This window comes from Phalaenopsis equestris, unplaced genomic scaffold (assembly GCF_001263595.1).
Source record: "Phalaenopsis equestris unplaced genomic scaffold, ASM126359v1 Scaffold000031, whole genome shotgun sequence".
Lineage (NCBI taxonomy): Eukaryota > Viridiplantae > Streptophyta > Magnoliopsida > Asparagales > Orchidaceae > Phalaenopsis > Phalaenopsis equestris.
The window spans coordinates 91,404-110,097 of NW_018164473.1; the positions used below are offsets into that span (position 1 = coordinate 91,404).

General features: G+C 37.7%; 1 protein-coding gene across 4 annotated transcripts in view; it reads left to right on the forward strand.

Annotated features, from left to right (window-relative positions):
- LOC110018700 overlaps positions 1–18,694 on the forward strand; it is a 34,035-nt gene that overhangs the window by 8,697 nt on the left and 6,644 nt on the right. For all 4 annotated transcript variants that reach the window (XR_002293375.1, XM_020716105.1, XM_020716107.1 and 1 more), the window contains one exon: positions 16,480–16,645. Coding sequence is in view for 3 of the 4 variants with exons in the window: in XM_020716105.1 (XP_020571764.1) it covers positions 16,480–16,645 (166 nt within the window). In the remaining variant the exon portion in view is untranslated. The remainder of the gene's footprint in view (positions 1–16,479; positions 16,646–18,694) is intronic.

An 18,694-nucleotide genomic window follows, 5' to 3' on the forward strand; every position in this document is an offset into this window, starting at 1 on the left:
CCAACCATCCCAGGGATATCTAAGATTTTCTTATTAGGGATCAATGATCGACAATCAGACTAGATCAGACAATCAACTCACGCTGATTAGGCTTAATCGACTAAGCTCATCCTATAGACTCAAAGCCAATTAAGTTTAACCAGCTGAGCCAAAGAGCAGTCAGGCGATAAGCTCATATATATAAAATATCAGAAATACCCAATACATACCCCCCTTAAAATAGGGGAGAAATATAAATTATACATATTGTATTCTTTCTTATAAATAAGGTGATCATTTTATAAATAAGACATGACATATTACTGTTCATTATTGTTCACTCTCTCTTAATCTCTCTCTCTCATTTACGCTTTGTTCCTTTGGTGTGATTCATGGACAAATCAAGATTTAACATCCTAAAAAGTGCGCTGAGCGTGAATGATACCAGAAACAAGAATAGGACTAGCTTAAGGATAAGAAACTCATAACAGAGACACCGAGAACTTGGAATGTACCAGAGAGTTTGCAACCAAGCAGATCCAAGTGTTAAATGATCAAATGTTGGATACCATTCAAGGCCCATGGGCCTAGGGAAGAGATCAACACTCCTGAGAGAAAGGGCCGATACGCAACAACAGAAGTCTCCCCCACTTTGAAAATAGAAGGCGACTCCCAGTACTTCTATCGTGCTAGGTTGGCACTGATTGATCGACATCATTTCGGGCGTACTGAGGTACCTCAAGAATTTGAAAATGCGTTCTCTCAGTAAATCTCTGATGCTGAGCCCCCAGAAAGATTCAAGATCCTGACACTAAAGTCCTACAAGGGGACGACAGATCTGATCGACCACATAACTTTGTTTGGGTCAGCCGTGCTTGCTGAGGATCACCGATGTGCTGAAATCTCTTCTCTTCTTTATCATGCTGAGGGAGTCGACCCTCGGGTGATTCAATGATTACCGTCAGGAGTAACCACATCGTTCTTTGATTTTAAGCCGATGTTTGTGGCATAGTTTGCCAGTGCCCAGAAGCCTAAAAAAAACTCGCAAACTCTCTTACAAATCTGCTAGGGACAAAGCGATAACCTTTTCTCATTCATCACACCCTTTTAGAATCAGATGTTGGAAGTGTGAGATCTCAAACCCGTGGTCGCCCATGCTGCCCTAGCTCAAGGTCTGAAAGGAGGACCTTTTTGATATGCGTTGGGTCTACAGCGACCAAAAATGCTAGCCGAGTTGTTAGAGTTAGCCAACAACCATATATTGGCCGAGGAGTATAACTCCTACTCTATTTCTTCTAGAGTAAATTCTCGCACCCGTCACCCACAGAAGAGGGCCTCTCAATGAGTAGGGTGGAGATCAAGACATGATTCACGTCCTTTTGTTTGCGATACGAAGGCAATTGGCTCCAAGACCATAGGGCGACTGACAAAGTGCATCACTGAAGGAGTCTGGTTTGGTATCCTAACCAGGGATCGACTCGACATAATGAGTGCATGCTACCTAACTATAAGTACCCAAAACAACTCCATTGGGAGTTTCAATGGTTGAGATAGTGGAGACCATCCAAAATAAAGATTACTTCAAGAGAGCACCTCCAATGAAGCTCATAGCTTACCTCCATGACCTCAAGATGTACTGTGCCTACCATCAAGACCATGAACACGGCACAGGAGTGTTGCACCTATGAGGCCTGATGGAAGAACTGATCAAGGCCGAGAAACTAAAGGAGTTTGTGGTACTAGGAGCAATGACCCAGCGACAGAGGAAAACTCCAGTGAAGGAATCTCAAACAAGCTAGACCAATTCCATGAAATCCACATTACTGACAATGTTCCCGCCTTTATTGGGGGAGGTGGAGATTCATCTCGCTGAGCTAATCTGAAGTGGCTTTGGTCAGGAGAATTATGCACATCCGCCATTATGCCCAAAAGTAGCTCACATACCCCATAACCTCACCAATAAAGATTTGCACCGTAAGGATAACCCTTACAACGATGCTATCGGCATCACCGTGTTGATCGACAACTACCAGATCATAACACTCTCATCAACATTAATAACTTTGTGACCATTTTGTTCGAGTCACTATTCGATAAAATATGTCTTGACAACAAATGATTGATAGTTGCGGCCGACCCACTTTGATTTTTTTAGCGACTAGAAGGAAGAGCTAAGAACCATTGCTTTGCCGGTCACTAGGGGGGAAAATGACAAGTAGCTCATAAACACGACGGACTTCCTAATGGTCAACTCAACATTTACTTATAATGTCATTTTTGGCCATCCCCTACTCAACTCTTTCAGAATCATCACCTCCACCTACCATGTAGCCGTGAAGTTCTCGGACAAGGAGGAGGTAAACAGTGTTTGAGGGGATCTTGAGCAGCCTCTCACTTGTCACCTCTGGCTAGTCGGAAGCATCCAACGGGAACCTCTCGAGCCCCACAACTTGCGATAGGGCGGCTTAAGATTAGTGAGTTCACCCATCAGATATAAGGAGACTGATCGACACCCTCAGGGGCCACCTAGACATTTTTGTGTGGTCTACTGCCAAAATGCCTGGGATACCGATCAATGTCGTCTGCCACTTACTGAATGCAACCCAACGCTTGACAGATGAAGCAGAAGATGAGGACATCGACTGTCACTTTTGTCGAGCCAGTCCAGGAGGAGGTTCATAAGCTACTAGAGGCCGGTTACATCCGAGAGGTCCAGTATTTAGCGTGGGTGTCCATTGTTGTCATGGTGCAAAAATTAAGTGACAAGTGAAGGATGTGTTTGGACTTAACATGTCTGAATACCACCTTCCCGAAGGACAGCTACTGCTGCCATGGATCGACACTCGTGGATGCAACGGTTGGTCATTCTGTAATGAGCTTCCTTTACGCTTTCTTTGGCTACTATCATATCAAGTTGCACATGGCCGACGCTGAGAAGATTGCATGCATCACCAACGAGAGAGCATTGCTATAATGTAATGCTCTTTGAGCTATAAAATGATGATGCTACTTACCAACAAATAATGAATGCCATTTTTGCAAAACAAAAAGGAAAAATATTGAGGTATATGTGAATGATGTTTTGTAAAAAATAAAATGCCCGAGAAACATATGAAAGACCTAAAATAAACCTTTGAAACCTCAAGGAAATTTAATATGAAGCTAATTCCGCTGAAGGACATTTTTGGGATATTTACAGACAAATTTTTAGGTTATTTCCTTACCCTTGACGGAATAAAAGCTAATATGGAAAAGATTCAGACGCTGATCAATATGTTGTCCTCCTGAAACACAAAGGAAGCCCAAAAGCTGACTAGACATATTGCACGCTTGAGCTGATTTATCTCAAAATCGGGCAACAAGTGTGCGGATTTTTTCAAAACATTTAGGCGAGTAAAGAACTTTGTATAGTTTGATGGATGTGAACGAGCATTCAAAAAATTGAAAGACATCCTAGTGTCAACAACACCCCTTTAAAGCCCAAAGCCGAAGGAAGAACTCTCTCTATACTTGGGGGTCAGATTTGAAGCCATCAGCTCGGTTTTAGTCCGAGAAGAGCAAGGGAAGCAGTTCTCGTTCTACTATGTTAGCTGATCATTCGAGGCGTCGAGCTTAGGTATCCGATTATAAAAATGTTAACATTTTCTTTTATTATCTTTGCACGCACTCTTTGCTCTTTTTTTCATATGCATCCGATTAGTATCATCACCGACCACCTGCTGGAATCTATCCTCATGAGGTTAGAGCACTTCGGTCGGCGTCATAAATGGGCAGTATAGCTCAGTGAGTTTGATCTCTTTTATATGCCCTAAGCCTCCATCAAAACACATACCATAGTCAATTTCTTGGCAGATTTATCTAAACCGAGCAAGTCCAACGAATTAGTGACGATCATTAACCAAAACCGGGTCCTGCACATCCATAGAGTGTAGACAAACCGAAGCAGGGCTCATCCTCGCTTTAACAAATCCGACCGTAGATCACCTGCACGACTCGATAAAAATGATATCTAAAGTTACCAACAATCTAGTCGAGTATGAAGCTCTAATTGCCAAGCCGCGATTAACCTATGAAATGGATGCTCGATACTTTCGGATAAAGTCCGACTCATAGTTGGTAGTCAATCAGGTAAACGAGCAATTCGAGGTTAGAGACGAGATGATGGTCGAGTAACTCGACAAAACTAAAACGGAGATAGAGAAGTTCGGAAGCTTCAAGATTGAACAAAGGAGTGTTGCTTGTGCTTGACCTTACAGAATAGAAACAAGCCGGCGCAGTCCTCCGAGAGGAAGAGGTGAAGAGACAAATTACTTTGGTCTACAATAAGCATGTCCGAGAGAAGATTTTCACTGCCGGACTTCTTTTGTTGATGAAAGTTTACCCAATCGTGTGAGTACAAGCCGTGGAAAAGCTCGACCATACGTGAACCAATCCATTCATCATCAACAAACGGGTCGTCCCCATACTATATAAGCTGAAGATCTACACGAGGAAATGAATGCCTCAGACTTGGAGTGAAGACGAGTTGAAGATATTTTATCCTTAGATTTTTTTTTTTTGGTAATCAAAATGTGTTATCTTTCATATTTTATTGTCAAGTTCATAAAAATGCATAAGTAAAATTTTTCTGATTATACATAGGATTCTAGGTTTGCCCAACACTCGAGGAACTAGAGAAATTCGTGTAAGTGATTGTCAAAATCTGACCGACACCCAGGAAACTCGAATCGGCCCGTCGGTAGTGTTTTTATCTGAGCCAGAAAACTGACAGTGAGGGTAATATCTGATACGTAAAAACTTTTTAAATTACCGATAACGATGAGAAAAAGTCCGATTGGTAAATCACAAAAAATCTGGCCCACAACGGTCATGCATTAGAAAAAACACTTATCTCATAGCTCGTAACGGGTCAATCTTTGGCAGTGATTCCCTACCCAATAACAACAACATCCACAGTGGGTAGCCTCTGAATCACCCCAACAACATGTTCGGATGATTACTTTGGCGAAGTTTGTGACAAGATCCGCTTAATACGTATGGTATAAGGTGCAACCCATCCAAGATAATGACCTAATCGAGTGAGTGAGATATGAGAAGTGTAACACTTAAGCCGGGCGATAACTCAGCTGTCTAACCAAAACATTCTTAACACAGCAGACCAATCAATAACCACAGCTGAGCTCTCATCACAATAACATTCATTGCAATGACTTGAAAGAAAAATAATACACGCAGTAAAGGTAAAATTCAAAAATGAAGGTGTGACCGGCTAAATGACCTTGTTTTCATTCTTAATTAAAGGCTTAACAAAACTTTCTAATCCCTTTACAAGTGTTCCAAAAAGTAACTAAAGAAAATATTTTTAATTGCAGGAAAAAAACAAAGCATAGGTCACGTTTGACAACCCTCCATCGTCCTCATTGCTCTCTTCCTCTTTCTCCAAATTCAACAACAACATGACAAACTTCTCCATGTCGACCGATACTGAAGGAAACCCCATCCTTAAAATTTCCGATAAGGAGAATCACTTGAGTCGAGTGGGAGGAGAGGTCGACAAAAAGTTTGTCAAACGCCTTCATCGTTGCTATCCACTCCTTCATGGCTTGGTTCTCCCCTTGGGTAGCCAATAGAAACTAATTGTTTGAAACCCATTCAGCTAAATTCACCCTTTCTTCGACTGCTATTTACTTTCGTTCGATCTGTAGTCTTTCTTTACGCTCTTGGAGATGGATGGTTGACTCGAGATGAGAAGCTTCTCAGGCCATCAATTGGTATTTGTCAGTCGCTTGACACAGGCTTGGTAAGCTGTGTTCCAAGAATTTCTTTGTATACAGGAGAACAAATGATGTCGGCTAACGTCTTAGGATAGCAAGACGCCACTAGTTGACGTCAGCTAACATCGGAGGGTAGCAAGATGTCATCGGGGAATCAAATACCTATCCTTTTGGAAGTTAATCAACACAAATTTGTCGTCCAACCTTGTGCTGATCTTCGCCTCCATGCCTATGCTCTGCATGGGAATCCACCTAAAGCAGGATCCCTTTCATTTTTTATGAGACGGAAAGAGGCAAATCACTCGAATTAGTAGTAGACGCTTTCCCCTCAGGATGATACTCCCCTTCCTGGTTGCTGGGCTCAGGGTCGTCTTGGGCAAATCAAGTCGGGCTAACCAGAGCATTGCAGATGGATCGATAAAAGATGGGGCAGTTGACCGAGGGGCGACATATGCTATTTCTTGCCTCTCTGCTGAAGCCTGCCCCTCGTGATGACTCGACTCATCCAAACTAGCCGTCCGCTTGGCCTCTTATTACTAAGCGCCTGACGGACCTGTAACTGTCAAAGAACTCTTAGTAGGCATCCAAAATGTTGTCCTCTTAATCAGGATTAGCTCATCTTTGGCAATTCTTTGAAAAACAACAAATGAATTGGAAACAGAATAGACAAGTTCCTTACCTTCCAAGTTTCTTCAATAAGAACCACCTTGGTTTTTGGTCAACCTGCCACTCCAGCAGTCTCGGGGCGAGCCATCTTAGGGCAAGAAATTTTAGAACGAGCTGTTGCACGGGCCTTCTTCTTGGTTGCCCGAGCAGCAACTGTTGCCTCCCACTCAACCTTTTGGTCATCAAAGACTTTCTAGTCCTCCTTGATCATTCGACCAAAAGCTTCTGGCTGCAACACCCGGTTGAGAGTTTCTAGGTCAACATATTGATGGACCAACAACTGATGCCCCACGACTTCCCTAGCTTCCACCAATACTCTATGCGACACTTTCTACTTTGCCTTTTGTCGGAGTGCTGCCGGACAAGACAGTCTGGATGTACCACCTCGAGGGGAATAACCCAAGCAAAATATGGGCTTCTAGTCCTTTCACTCTATTCTCCAGCCTAAAAAAATGGACTTTGCCGATTGAGGCAAACTGAACAAATCCATCCAGGTGGACCCGTAATGAGAACAAGTATTTGAAGAGCTCGATAGACTATGGAATCCAAAATCGATGAAAAAATACGAAGAATGTTATAACGACCGCTATGTAGGTGGCGCTATCAGAGTGAGGATGACATCGTAATGGGCAAAGATGGCCCACAACTCTATAAATAGATAGTCTCAGGCCGAAGCAAAGTTGATCCTTCTAGAAAATAAGGTTAGCATCTTACAGATCATCCTCGTTAGTGACCCGAAGCTTAATGGTTGGATTGAAGACACGTGTATCCTTCAACGATTCACCTCCCCCAGAGTTATCCACGATCGGTCATTCGGTATGACTTACCTGAAGACCTCTAGAGAATATTTTACAGCCATCAAGCAGAGTGCAGAAAGAAGCTGAGGGAAAGAAGAGAAATTAGAAGAAAAAGTCAGAGTAAGACATAACATCATCAACCTTAGACCCTTTATATGAATAGGGAAATGAAAAAAACTGAACCATCTTACAAGGATAAAAATGAAATTTCACAGTTGTTTAAAAAATGCATTGACAAAAGGATCACATCAATATAGAAAACGAGATGTGAAAATATATTTTATTTCAGACATATCCTTAAGTTGCAAAGGGCACTCGAAAATTAGACCGAAATAAATATTTTATAAGAGGAACAGTCGCCGCTTCGGCCGAGACATACCCCAGCTGAAGCAACTTCTTATACAAAATTCCTTCCCTTAGAATTGAATTGATTTAGACGATCCATCTTGACTATAGCCCAGAGTATCAAGGCTCTCTTTTGGACGTCGAACAATTCCTGGCAAAGAGTAGGCAGCACCTCCTTCATTCTCTCCACTTTCTCCACATGAGCCAACAACTCGCGCATCTTATCACCTTGCTGGATCCCTGTCAACCGAGCAAAAGAATTCTCAATCTCGTCCAGGCGGCGATCCAATGATCTAGGAGATGTCCGAGGACCATTAGCTACTTGTCTGCCAAACTTGAGAGGATCTTTTGCTCTCCATCGCTTGACACCTATTTCGCTGCCACTAGCCCCACTGTCGGATTCTCACCGACAACAGTCGGGGTTGGATTCTCGTTCAAATCTCTCAAAGCCAGGTCATCCGCACCAAGAGAATGTAAGGAAAAATGACTTAAAAAATAATTAAACTCCAACAAATAAGATAGAGGCTTCTTATATTTAGAAGCCAATCCAACTTAGCTGCTGTAATCAATATAACACACTATGCGACAACAGAGCACCAGTAGCCACTTGCGCGGCCCATTCGATCCACGAGTCTTGTGTCGCATCAGAAGGTTGGGTTGTTGGATTGATGGCTGGGCCGATCGACTGAACATTCCTTCACTTATTATCAAAGAATGAATCAGAGGACCCCTCCTAGTCTGCCAGTACAGTTACAGCCATTTTTCTCTTCTTAACGACAATTTTCTTCTTCCTTTCACCTTTCGAGGGTCTCGTCCTTTCGACTTTCCGAAGGTGAAATAGATCAAATCCTTATTGGTGATGCTGCCTGAGAGGTTTGACATTTTCTCCATCGCAACACTCAGAAGCTGATCGATTCAACTGAGCAAATAAATAATGTGAATGAGTCTTGTTGTGCCTTATTTATGAGAATTAAGGGAGCGAAAAGTCAAAGGAGTTCAATTATTGAATCATTGATTAATAATAAATGCAATATTATTTTTTCATTAAATTATCTTATTCTTATCGCAGCGCCGCTTTCAAGAAATAAAAAAAATTGGAGAACTAGAATATGTACAAAAAAATTGCTAGCACTGATTCTTAGAAGATCTAATGGTCAAAAAGGGAGGAGTACGACGAAGGAGGGTCCATTGACAAAAGATCCTAAAGCTCAATTGTCCGACTGAGTAAAGCTATCAAAACCAAAGCCGACCGAACAACAAGACAAAATCATAGATGACAAGAGGATACAAGAGTGAGCCAATCAGCCAGAAACAAGGGCTAGCCAATTATCATAGGAGAGCCGATCCAAAGAAGATTCTGTTTTTAAAGCATCTCCTACCATCCCAGAGCCGTTCAGGAGTTCCTCGTTAGGGTCAAGAATCAACAATCAAACTACATTAGTTGATCAACTCATACTGACTAGGTTCAGTCGACCGAGTTGATATTGCCAACCTAGTTCAACTGAACGAGTTGATCCTGCCAACCAAGTTCAACCGATTGAGTTGCAACTGTCGACCTAAAACTAATTAAGTTTAGCTGGCCGAGCCATAGAGCAGTCGGATGATAAACTCATACTTATAAAATATCATTAATACTCAGTACAGATCGCCTTTAAAGCAGGAGAAAAAATATAATATCATCACATTGGACTCACACTTCCCTATAAATAGAGAGATCATTTTATGAATAAGGCATGACGTATTGCTTTTTATTATTGTTCACTCATCTCTCTATCTCTCTTTATTTACGCTCTATTTCTTAGGTGTGAATCATGGATAAATCGGGATTCAACAATAGGACATTTACATACATAGGATACACATCTTATGTATTTACATATCTCATGCATAAAATTTCATATTTACATACATATATAATACTTAAATATTTAATATCAGATAAAAAAAAGTACTATTCCACTTTTTGAAAATGAAATCCATCTTTTCATGCATAAGTTTAAAACACCAAAGTGCTATAAATGTAAATATGATAGTTTAGATGTGAGATAAGTAAATACAATAGAATTATGTGCGCTTATGTAAATTTCCCTATATATATATATGCGCGTGCACACAAAAACACACACGTACGCCGTGCATATATATGTAAATTAATATATATATAATCCCAAAGGCTATTATATTAAATAAAAAGTAGGGTACAGATAGATTTTGTGAGAGGTCCCTAATATGATACCCTGCCCACACAAAAACCACCATATCGAATGGTTCAAAAAAAAAAAGAAAATACAATAAAATAAATAAGAGATATAAATAAAAAGCAAAAAGTGCCAAAATAGGAGTACCTGGTAGTTGGACAGCGACCCAATTTTGCTTTGCCTCTGCCTCTAGTTCTGGGGAAGGAGCCAGCTAATAAATTGGTTAAATGAGTGCCATTGTCGGTAGTAACCAATGTATCATCCAATAGATTCCCTAGCTCGAGTCGTCTGTTCTTCTTCTTCCTCCTCGTGTCGGTCTCCATTCTTCTTCTTCCTCCTCGTGTAGACCTGCCATTCCTCATCCGAGGATTTGCTCACAGTTTGACTCACCTGATCAGCGGAATGGTATGAAGCGTGCAGGATATGTGTGGGTTGTTGAATATTAGAAGTAACTACTTGTTGTACCAGCTGATCTTTTATCGGATCAAAGGAGCACTCTCATGTGTCTTGGCATGTAAGTGGACATTTTTCAATAACAGTAAGTGGTATCAGCACATTTGGATCTGTAGCTGTAGTATGATGTTCTTCACCTGGAACTGTGATGTTGGAAAGAGTATCAGATTACATCTTCTCAGCAAGGATGGTAGGTGGCTGATCTTTAGCGATATTCGATCTTAGATGAGGATGCAAGAGATAGCAAATAGTAGAACTGTGACCAAACATACTACAATGAGAGCAATAAGGAGCGTGTGGTACTATTTCAATCTTTTCTCAATACCCGTTATGAATAGTGTCGATCCATATCTTATTCGGAGCTGGTTGACTGATATCTCTCTCAACTAACACATAAACGACAGAGGGTCTGGTGACGACAAACGTAGAACTATCCACCTTGAGAGGCTTACCGTCACAGAGGGTCTGGTGACGACAAGCGTAGAACTATCCACCTTGAGAGGCTTACCGTCAGCAGTTGCTAAAGAGTAGAGAATTTACATGTTGAACAAATGTAATTTTAACCCCAGAAACTTTATCCAAACAGGAATGATAGGGGACTCCGCTTTTGGATCAAATTCGACAGTTCATTTTAGAATTTTCATAGAACGATTGTCGATCTTGATAACTTTTCGAGAGAAAATGCGAGTGTAATCGACATCGGGAGATAGCTGGTGAGATAGCTGAATAAGTAAGATAGCTGAATAAGTATATGTCGGCCGTCAAGTAGGCCAATGTTCCAACTAACCAATATTTTCATAGCATCAAACTCTTTCCGAATGATCTCTAGGTTTGGGTGACCAAAAAAGGAATTTCTCCACTAGAGCAAAACGCCAAGAGTACGCGAGAGTACTGGTTTCAACCTCAGTGAGAATAAGAGCAGACTTCCCATTTTTTTACAAGTTTTTTAATAAAAGTATGATCACTACCACCTTCAAGAGCCTCGTGGAAGATTGTGGAACGTTGCAGGACTTATCGATATCAAAACCAGACTCTGAAACTGAAATAGGGGCACGAGCAGGAATAGGAAAGTCGCTAGCAAGAGTAGTTGCATAGGAACGGAGCGTCGAGGCCAACTCCACCGACAAGATGGCCAAAAGAAACTGTGGCGAGCCGCAAGGAAACAAGCAGACTTCGGGCGCTGTTTGTCGGGCTCGCTTCGTCTAGAGTGAGCGAGGAGACGACTGCAAGAAGAAAGGTCGTCGGCTACGAGAGATGACTGTGGGAGATAGCGCCGTCGTCAATGGAATCAGACGACGACTGCAAGAACGATCCTCGTCGACTACGGAGACGACAAGGAGCGGTCGACTACGGAGACGACAGGGAGCGGTCGACTTCAGCAGGCGAGATTAGAGCTATAGTTACGTGAACGACGTCGTGGGAGACGCCGAAGAGAAGGGAAGAAGCCGAGAGATTCACCGCTGGAAATCGCCATGGGGCGAAACTCTAGCAGAGCGTGCCGCTGCGGACGCCATATATATATATATTTATATATATTACAGATAGATTTTGTGGGAGGTCCCTAATATGAAACCCTGCCCACACAAAAACTGACCATAAAGGAATTTCCCTACTATAGCAAAACGCCAAGAGGACGCGAAAGTACAAATACCTAATATATATATATATATATATATATATGTGTGTGTGTGTGTGTATATATACATATATAAAATATAAATTTGCAATAAATGCATACATAAATTATAAATTGGCACAAATTTCATTATCAGACGTTGTAAAATAATATGAATCTTGTGCCAACGTTGAATATCTAAATTATATATCATATTAGTTGACTAGGAAATTTGATGTTTAATTTTGAAATTTTGTAAGTAAAGAATATAAGACAATGAGAGTAACACATGATCAAAATAAAATATTTGAGGATATATTTGAGTGGTTAGGTTATGTACAATAGAAGACACTCGCACTCAAAAAAAAAAAATAAAAAAAAAAGAACTCAAAATGTTACCATAAGTCTTCTAGTAATTGGGTGTTTACATATATATATATATATATATATATATATTAATATCCATTCAAGTTCAATTTAAACTTGAAGTTTTTTTTTGGGTATTATTGAAATTGCCTCGCATATGGAAATGTTCTATATTGGATTTTCAAATATGAGATATGTAAAATAATTATTATTGAGATTTAATATAATAATAATAATAATAACATATTATTATTATTATTATAAATTACAAAAAATTTAAACTTCATCAATAAAAATCATAAAGAACTAGAAAATACAACAACAACAAAAACAACAAAAACAACAAGCCTTTATCCCACTAAGCGGGGTCGATTACATGAATCATTTTTCTTGGTTGCGTCCTATTGAGTGTCATATTTTCATTTAATTCTAATAAATTAATATCATTTTTTTTTATACAACATGCCAAAATCCTTTTAGGTCAACTTCTCTCTTAACATAAGTTGAATTTAAACATCCACTCTCCAACAAGATTATCAGATAGTCGACGTTTAATTTGACCAAACCATCTAAGATGACTCTCTCTAATCTTGTTTATAACTAGAGCTACATCAACCCTGTCACAGATATATTCATTTCTCATTTTATCTCCAAGTGTCAAGCCACTCATCCACCTAAGCATTCTCTTCTCAGCAACACAATTGTTTTATGATTCTCTTTTAAAGGCCAACATTCTGCGTCATAAAGCATTGCAGATCTCATCACCATCTTATACAATTCTCCTTTCAGTCTAAGTGATACTTTTCTATCACACAATAGACCCGATGAATTCCTCCAGTTCAACCAACCAACTTGAATTCTACTAATAACATCCCCATCAATAAAACCATAACTTTGAATAATGGACCCAAGATATCTAAAGTTTTCACACCTTTTAATGATTTGATCACCCTTGGTTAAAACTCTACCACTAGAGCTACTACTACTAAAATTATATTCTATGTATTCAGTTTTAAATCTATTCGAACGAAGACCTTTAGACTCCAATGCAGACCTTCATAATTCAAGATTTTCCTGAAATTTTTTTCTAGTTTTATCTACAAGAAGGATATTATCGGCGAAAAGCATAAACCAAGGTACATCCTCGTGTAAATGTCTAGTAAGAGCATTCATAATTAAAGAAAAAATATGTGGGCTCAAGCCGATCCCTGATGTAATCCAGCTGAAATAGGAAAATACTTTATCAATTCTCCTTCAGTTCGAACAAGTAATAGCTCTATTATATTTATCTTTAATGACTTGAATATAAGTCATATCGACACCTTTCTTCTCTAAAACTCTCTAAAACTCTCCAAAGGACTTCGGACTTCTCTTGGAATCTTATCGTAAGCTTTTCTAAATCATTAAAAATCATATGTAGATCCTTTTCATTCTCTCCGTGCTTCTTCATCAAATCTCTCAATAAATGTATAGCTTCCACAGTAGACTTACCCGACATAAATCCAAATTGATTACGATAAATCTTTGTAATACATCTTAACCTATGTTCAATTATGCTCTACTATAATTTTGAAGTATGACACATCAACTTAATTCATCTATTATAATTTGCACACTCTTATGCATCCTCTTTATTCTTAAAAGTGGGGATCAAAATACTCTTCCTCCACTCAGATATATTTTTAGTTTTTAAAATAATATTAAAGAGTTTAGTAAGCTAAGAAACTCCCAAATCTCTTATATATTTTCACACTTTAATTGAGATATCATCAAGTTTTACTGATTTTCTACTATTAGTTTTCTTTAAAGCCTCATTCACTTCTTTTTTACTAATGCGACTGTGAAATTAAAACCTTTTATTATTATTATTAACAATATTAAGGTCATTAAGGTCGATTGAATTTTCAAAAAATTTATTGAAAAGTTTATCAAAATTGTTCACCCACCTATATTGAATATCATCTTCTAAGAAAAATACTTTTTGATTTTCATTTTTAATGCACTTTACATGAGGTAAATCTTTACTTTTCTTTTCTCTTTATGTTTTTTTTCTCTTTATTTGACTAGCTTATACATATATTTTTCACCCTCTTTAGATCTAATATATTATAAAAATTACTAAAAGAAAAATTTTTAGCTCATTGATTGTTCTCTTAGACTCACTACGGGTCATCTTATATTTTTCTCAGTTCATTAAGCTTTTTTATTTAAACCAATTTTTATAACATAACTTATTAAATTTTATCTTTTGTTGCACATTACAAACTATTTTGTTATAGAAAATTTTCGATTTGATTCTCTAAGTACATCTTTTGCCACTTGTTTAATTACTATATTCTACATAAAATTTGCATCTTTATGAACATCCTAAATTTTGAAATCTTAAAGTTTACTGATAAAATTAATTTTATTTGTATCTTTTTGATGTCATCATCCAATTCTTTGGTAATGATTTCTAGTATTCTTTATTTTACAATTCTTCATCTTAAAATCCATAAATAATAATCAATGTTAAGTACTTTAATTCTTACTTGGAATTTCCTTATAATCCTTACATTCTCGACGATCTCTTCTTCTCATAAGAAAATAATCAATTTGTATTTTATTAGATCCATTCTTGTACGTAATAATATGTTCATCTATTTTCTTAAATGAAATATTAGCAATAACAAAATCATACGCTAAAGCAAAATCTAATATGATTTTACCTTCTTCATTAATCACTCCAAAACCGTAGTTACCATGAATATTTCTAAAATCTTCAATCACTTTACCAACATGTCCATTTAAATCTCCAATAAAATCTCTTACTTCAAGCGGTATCATTTGTATTAATTCCTTTAGGTCATTCCAAATCTTTTCTTTAGAACCTATATCTAATCCTACTTGTGGAGGATAAGCACTTATAACATTAAAAATCTTAGTATTAACAGCAATCTTAAGGGCTATAATTCTATCTTCAATTCTATTAATTTTTACAACATTATCTTTCAAACTCTTATCTATAGCTATATCTACACCATTTCTAGCGCGACTCTTACATGAATACCAAAACTATCAATCTCCTTAGCATTTTTTTAACCCATTTTGTTTCTTGAATACATAAAATATTTGACTTCCTATGAACCATAATATCAACTAATTCCTTTATATTACCCGTGAGAGTACCTATATTCCAAGATCCCATCATAATATTAGTTTCATTGACTAACTTCTTTACCTGCATCCGTTCATAATATGAGATCCTTACTTATTTGACACTACACTTGGGTGTGTTGGTGTAGCGGCCCTTGCATATTTTCACTATATTCAGACCATACAACATGTCACCTCTAGGGATGCCCTAGCATTTGTATAAGGATTTAAATGATTCATGTCATAATTTTTCGATAAATTTATGCTAACTATCGACTACCAAATGCAACCCTCCACTTTTCACATCCGGGACTTGAGACCCAACAAAGAGAGTTTTGTGACATATAAAATAAAAGAAAATATAACTAAAAATTATAAATTTAATTATAAGTCATCAGAATGTAATTAGGTTAATATGCAAAAAATATTAAAGTGAGAAATACTATTTTATTGCTACATATAACATTTTTTTTTATGCAAATTTAATTCCATGTCATCCACAAGTTTGGTCATTTCCCAATGCAATTGAGCTATACCTCAATATAAGTTTTGTCACATGTTCTCGTCTTTGACAAAATTTTGGAATGCAGGAGTGCCACTTTCTGAAGGTCATTTCCCAATGCAATTGAGCTATACCTCAACAAAATTTTGGAATGCAGGAGTGCCACTTTCTGAAGGGTAGTCGTAATTGTTTATGAAACAAAAATGAATTATAAAAATAAAGATAAAAGATGGCATACCCATGATGTAACGGATAAAATTGGAATGGCTAATATTTGCCATCTCTCTAGCTTTATATATATATATATATTATTTATTATTTTTTTATGACATGATAGCTAAATATGAGACATTGTGAGTATACTGCATGCATTATGCTCAAAATTTTAATGGATTTTTCTTTTGTTACTAAAACTTGCATAAAAAATCCATCCGAATATCAACAAAATCATCAGCAAAATACCTGTGCGACTTTTGAAATTATGCATTTAAAAAAGCTTGATCCTCGTGTCTTGTATTATTTGAAATGCTTATGCAGAGAGAAATCTTCGTATTTAGTTCTATTGATGAATGATTGGAAGTATATTTTTCTTTATTTTACAGCCTATAAAAACCTCGCACATAAAAGGAAATTGATAGTATTTTTACAGATATATTCGAGGAGCACAGTTCATTAGCAACCTTGATTCAAATATTATAGCTCAGGTTGATGATGACAGAGGAGCTTCTGTATTAGTTAAGAAAGAGGGAACAGTTAAATCCACTCCAGTTGCCCCCACTATGCGTGCTCGCTTCATTGGCCAAGGTTACAAGCAGGCAAGTACATTTTTTTAATACATGCAGAGCTTATTATTTGGTTGCTTCTAAGCTTGGTAAATTTGTTTATTATATCTTATAATATCTGCTAGAATAAATTTTTCTATTTTTTTAATTCTTAAAGGCATTGATACCATGTGCATTTCAGTTTTATTAATTCCGACATCTTTTGTACTTATGATCTGATTTGAGGAGAGCTGATGGTGCATGAGAGAAAAAAGAGAGCAATATAGCGAGGCTATGGCCTGAGGGACTTTTATTTGGTCTGTTTCATCATTTGTTGATTATGATTTGTAAAATTTTTATGAACCGTCAAGCGGTTCTACATTGTAGCTATCTCCTCCCACACTCACCTTCTCTCTTTCTTGGTAGTTCTTTGGGGATAAGGAGATTAGTTTCTCTTTACTGTTGAGGTCTTGGTTGGTGGTTCTCATCGTAGATTTCGTCATGTAATGTTGTCTCATTTGATCTCTTTTTTGATCTTCTTTTATTTATCAAGTGTCTGTGTGGTCCATTGATGGGGATGCTCTTGCATTTGACGATGGCGTCCTTTTCATGGAGGATGCATTTCCTTAAGGGGCATTTACATAAATACCACTCCGTTATTATTTATTTACTTATATAACACCTAAATTTATTTTTAAATTTATTTTTAACGTTTATGACATCCAAGTCTTTCTTATCAAATAAAAAATATCATTATTTTAGCTTTTCAAAAGTCATAATGTTTTCATGCATAGGTATGGTGCCATAAAAGTAAAATTACAGTTTAGGTGCTAGATATGTAAACACATTAGAGTTTAAGTGATAATTTTCCTTTCCTTAAATGTTTGATGAGGTTCTAAAGTACCTTGAAATTTGTTCCACATGGCCTTCTCTATCCTTTATCTTGCCAGGTGTTCAGGGATTTGGTTTTCAATCTTCACTTGAGTCCATTTGAGTTGAGCTGAGCTTCTGTTGAGCGGAAACACAATGTTATTTGGGTTGCGGAGCCAAGCTTGTCATCATTATGGGGCCTCCTTTGGTGTCGGGTTAGATGCGTCATGCTGAACTAGGAGCAGTTAAGCTAACTAGGCATTCCAAATGAGCGCCTTTTAGTTTTCGTAACACTTTATTTCTATGTCCCAAATCTATCTAACATTGGCCAATTCATTCACTCAACAATTGAATGCTTGTGCGGATTAAAATCATTTCTTTTAGGAGGACGAAATTTTACACCCACATCAATTTCCTCTTTTTTTCAAATCCATTTTTTGAAAAAGGTGAGTGCCAAAGTAGTACATTGACTTTTTGCAGGGAGCTATTTTAGTCTAATTGTCTTTAGAAGTGACAAATTAGCCGCCACACTCTTTTAATAGGGGTGTCTTTTCAGTTCATATTATATAAGTATGGGGACTAATTGGACATTTTTATAGACTAAGATTAAAATCACCCATATACATAGTTAGAGAACTATTTTGACACTTTACTCATTGTAGAAAGATACAAAGAGTTTCAATGAAGTATTGGGGACTCGAACACTGAACTTGAATTTGCATTCTCTCCCATTCTTTGGGTGGTGGATGACATTGTCAATGCCATTCATCTTAGACAGTCTTTGACATAAAGAGTAGTGATTATTTATGCCCACTTTAATGTGATACGTATGAAACTTTTGGTTTGGTTAGTTAAGTGGCAACTAATTTCTCTTTTGGTTTCCTCAAGCGTTAGTGTTGGTTGATGTGCTTGTTATTTGAAAATGTTTAAAAGAGAGAGCTGGGAATGTAACTCATGCCTTGTAAATGGTTTTAGTAGATAGAGGTTATTCCTCACCTTTAGACTTTCTTTTTGGTACTTTTAGCTTTTATTTCTTCCACTTTCTTCTTTTGGATTCGATTTCTAAAATTTTTAGATGTGAATGATGCCATTGAAATAATAAATCAGTAAATATTTGACGCTGGACATCTTCTGCAATTTTACGAGACACAAATCTCTCGCTACAGTGCGGGACGCAGATGTGCCGCTTTGAACTAGAATTTGCACCATCTGGGCAGCTAAACTGGTTCAGCA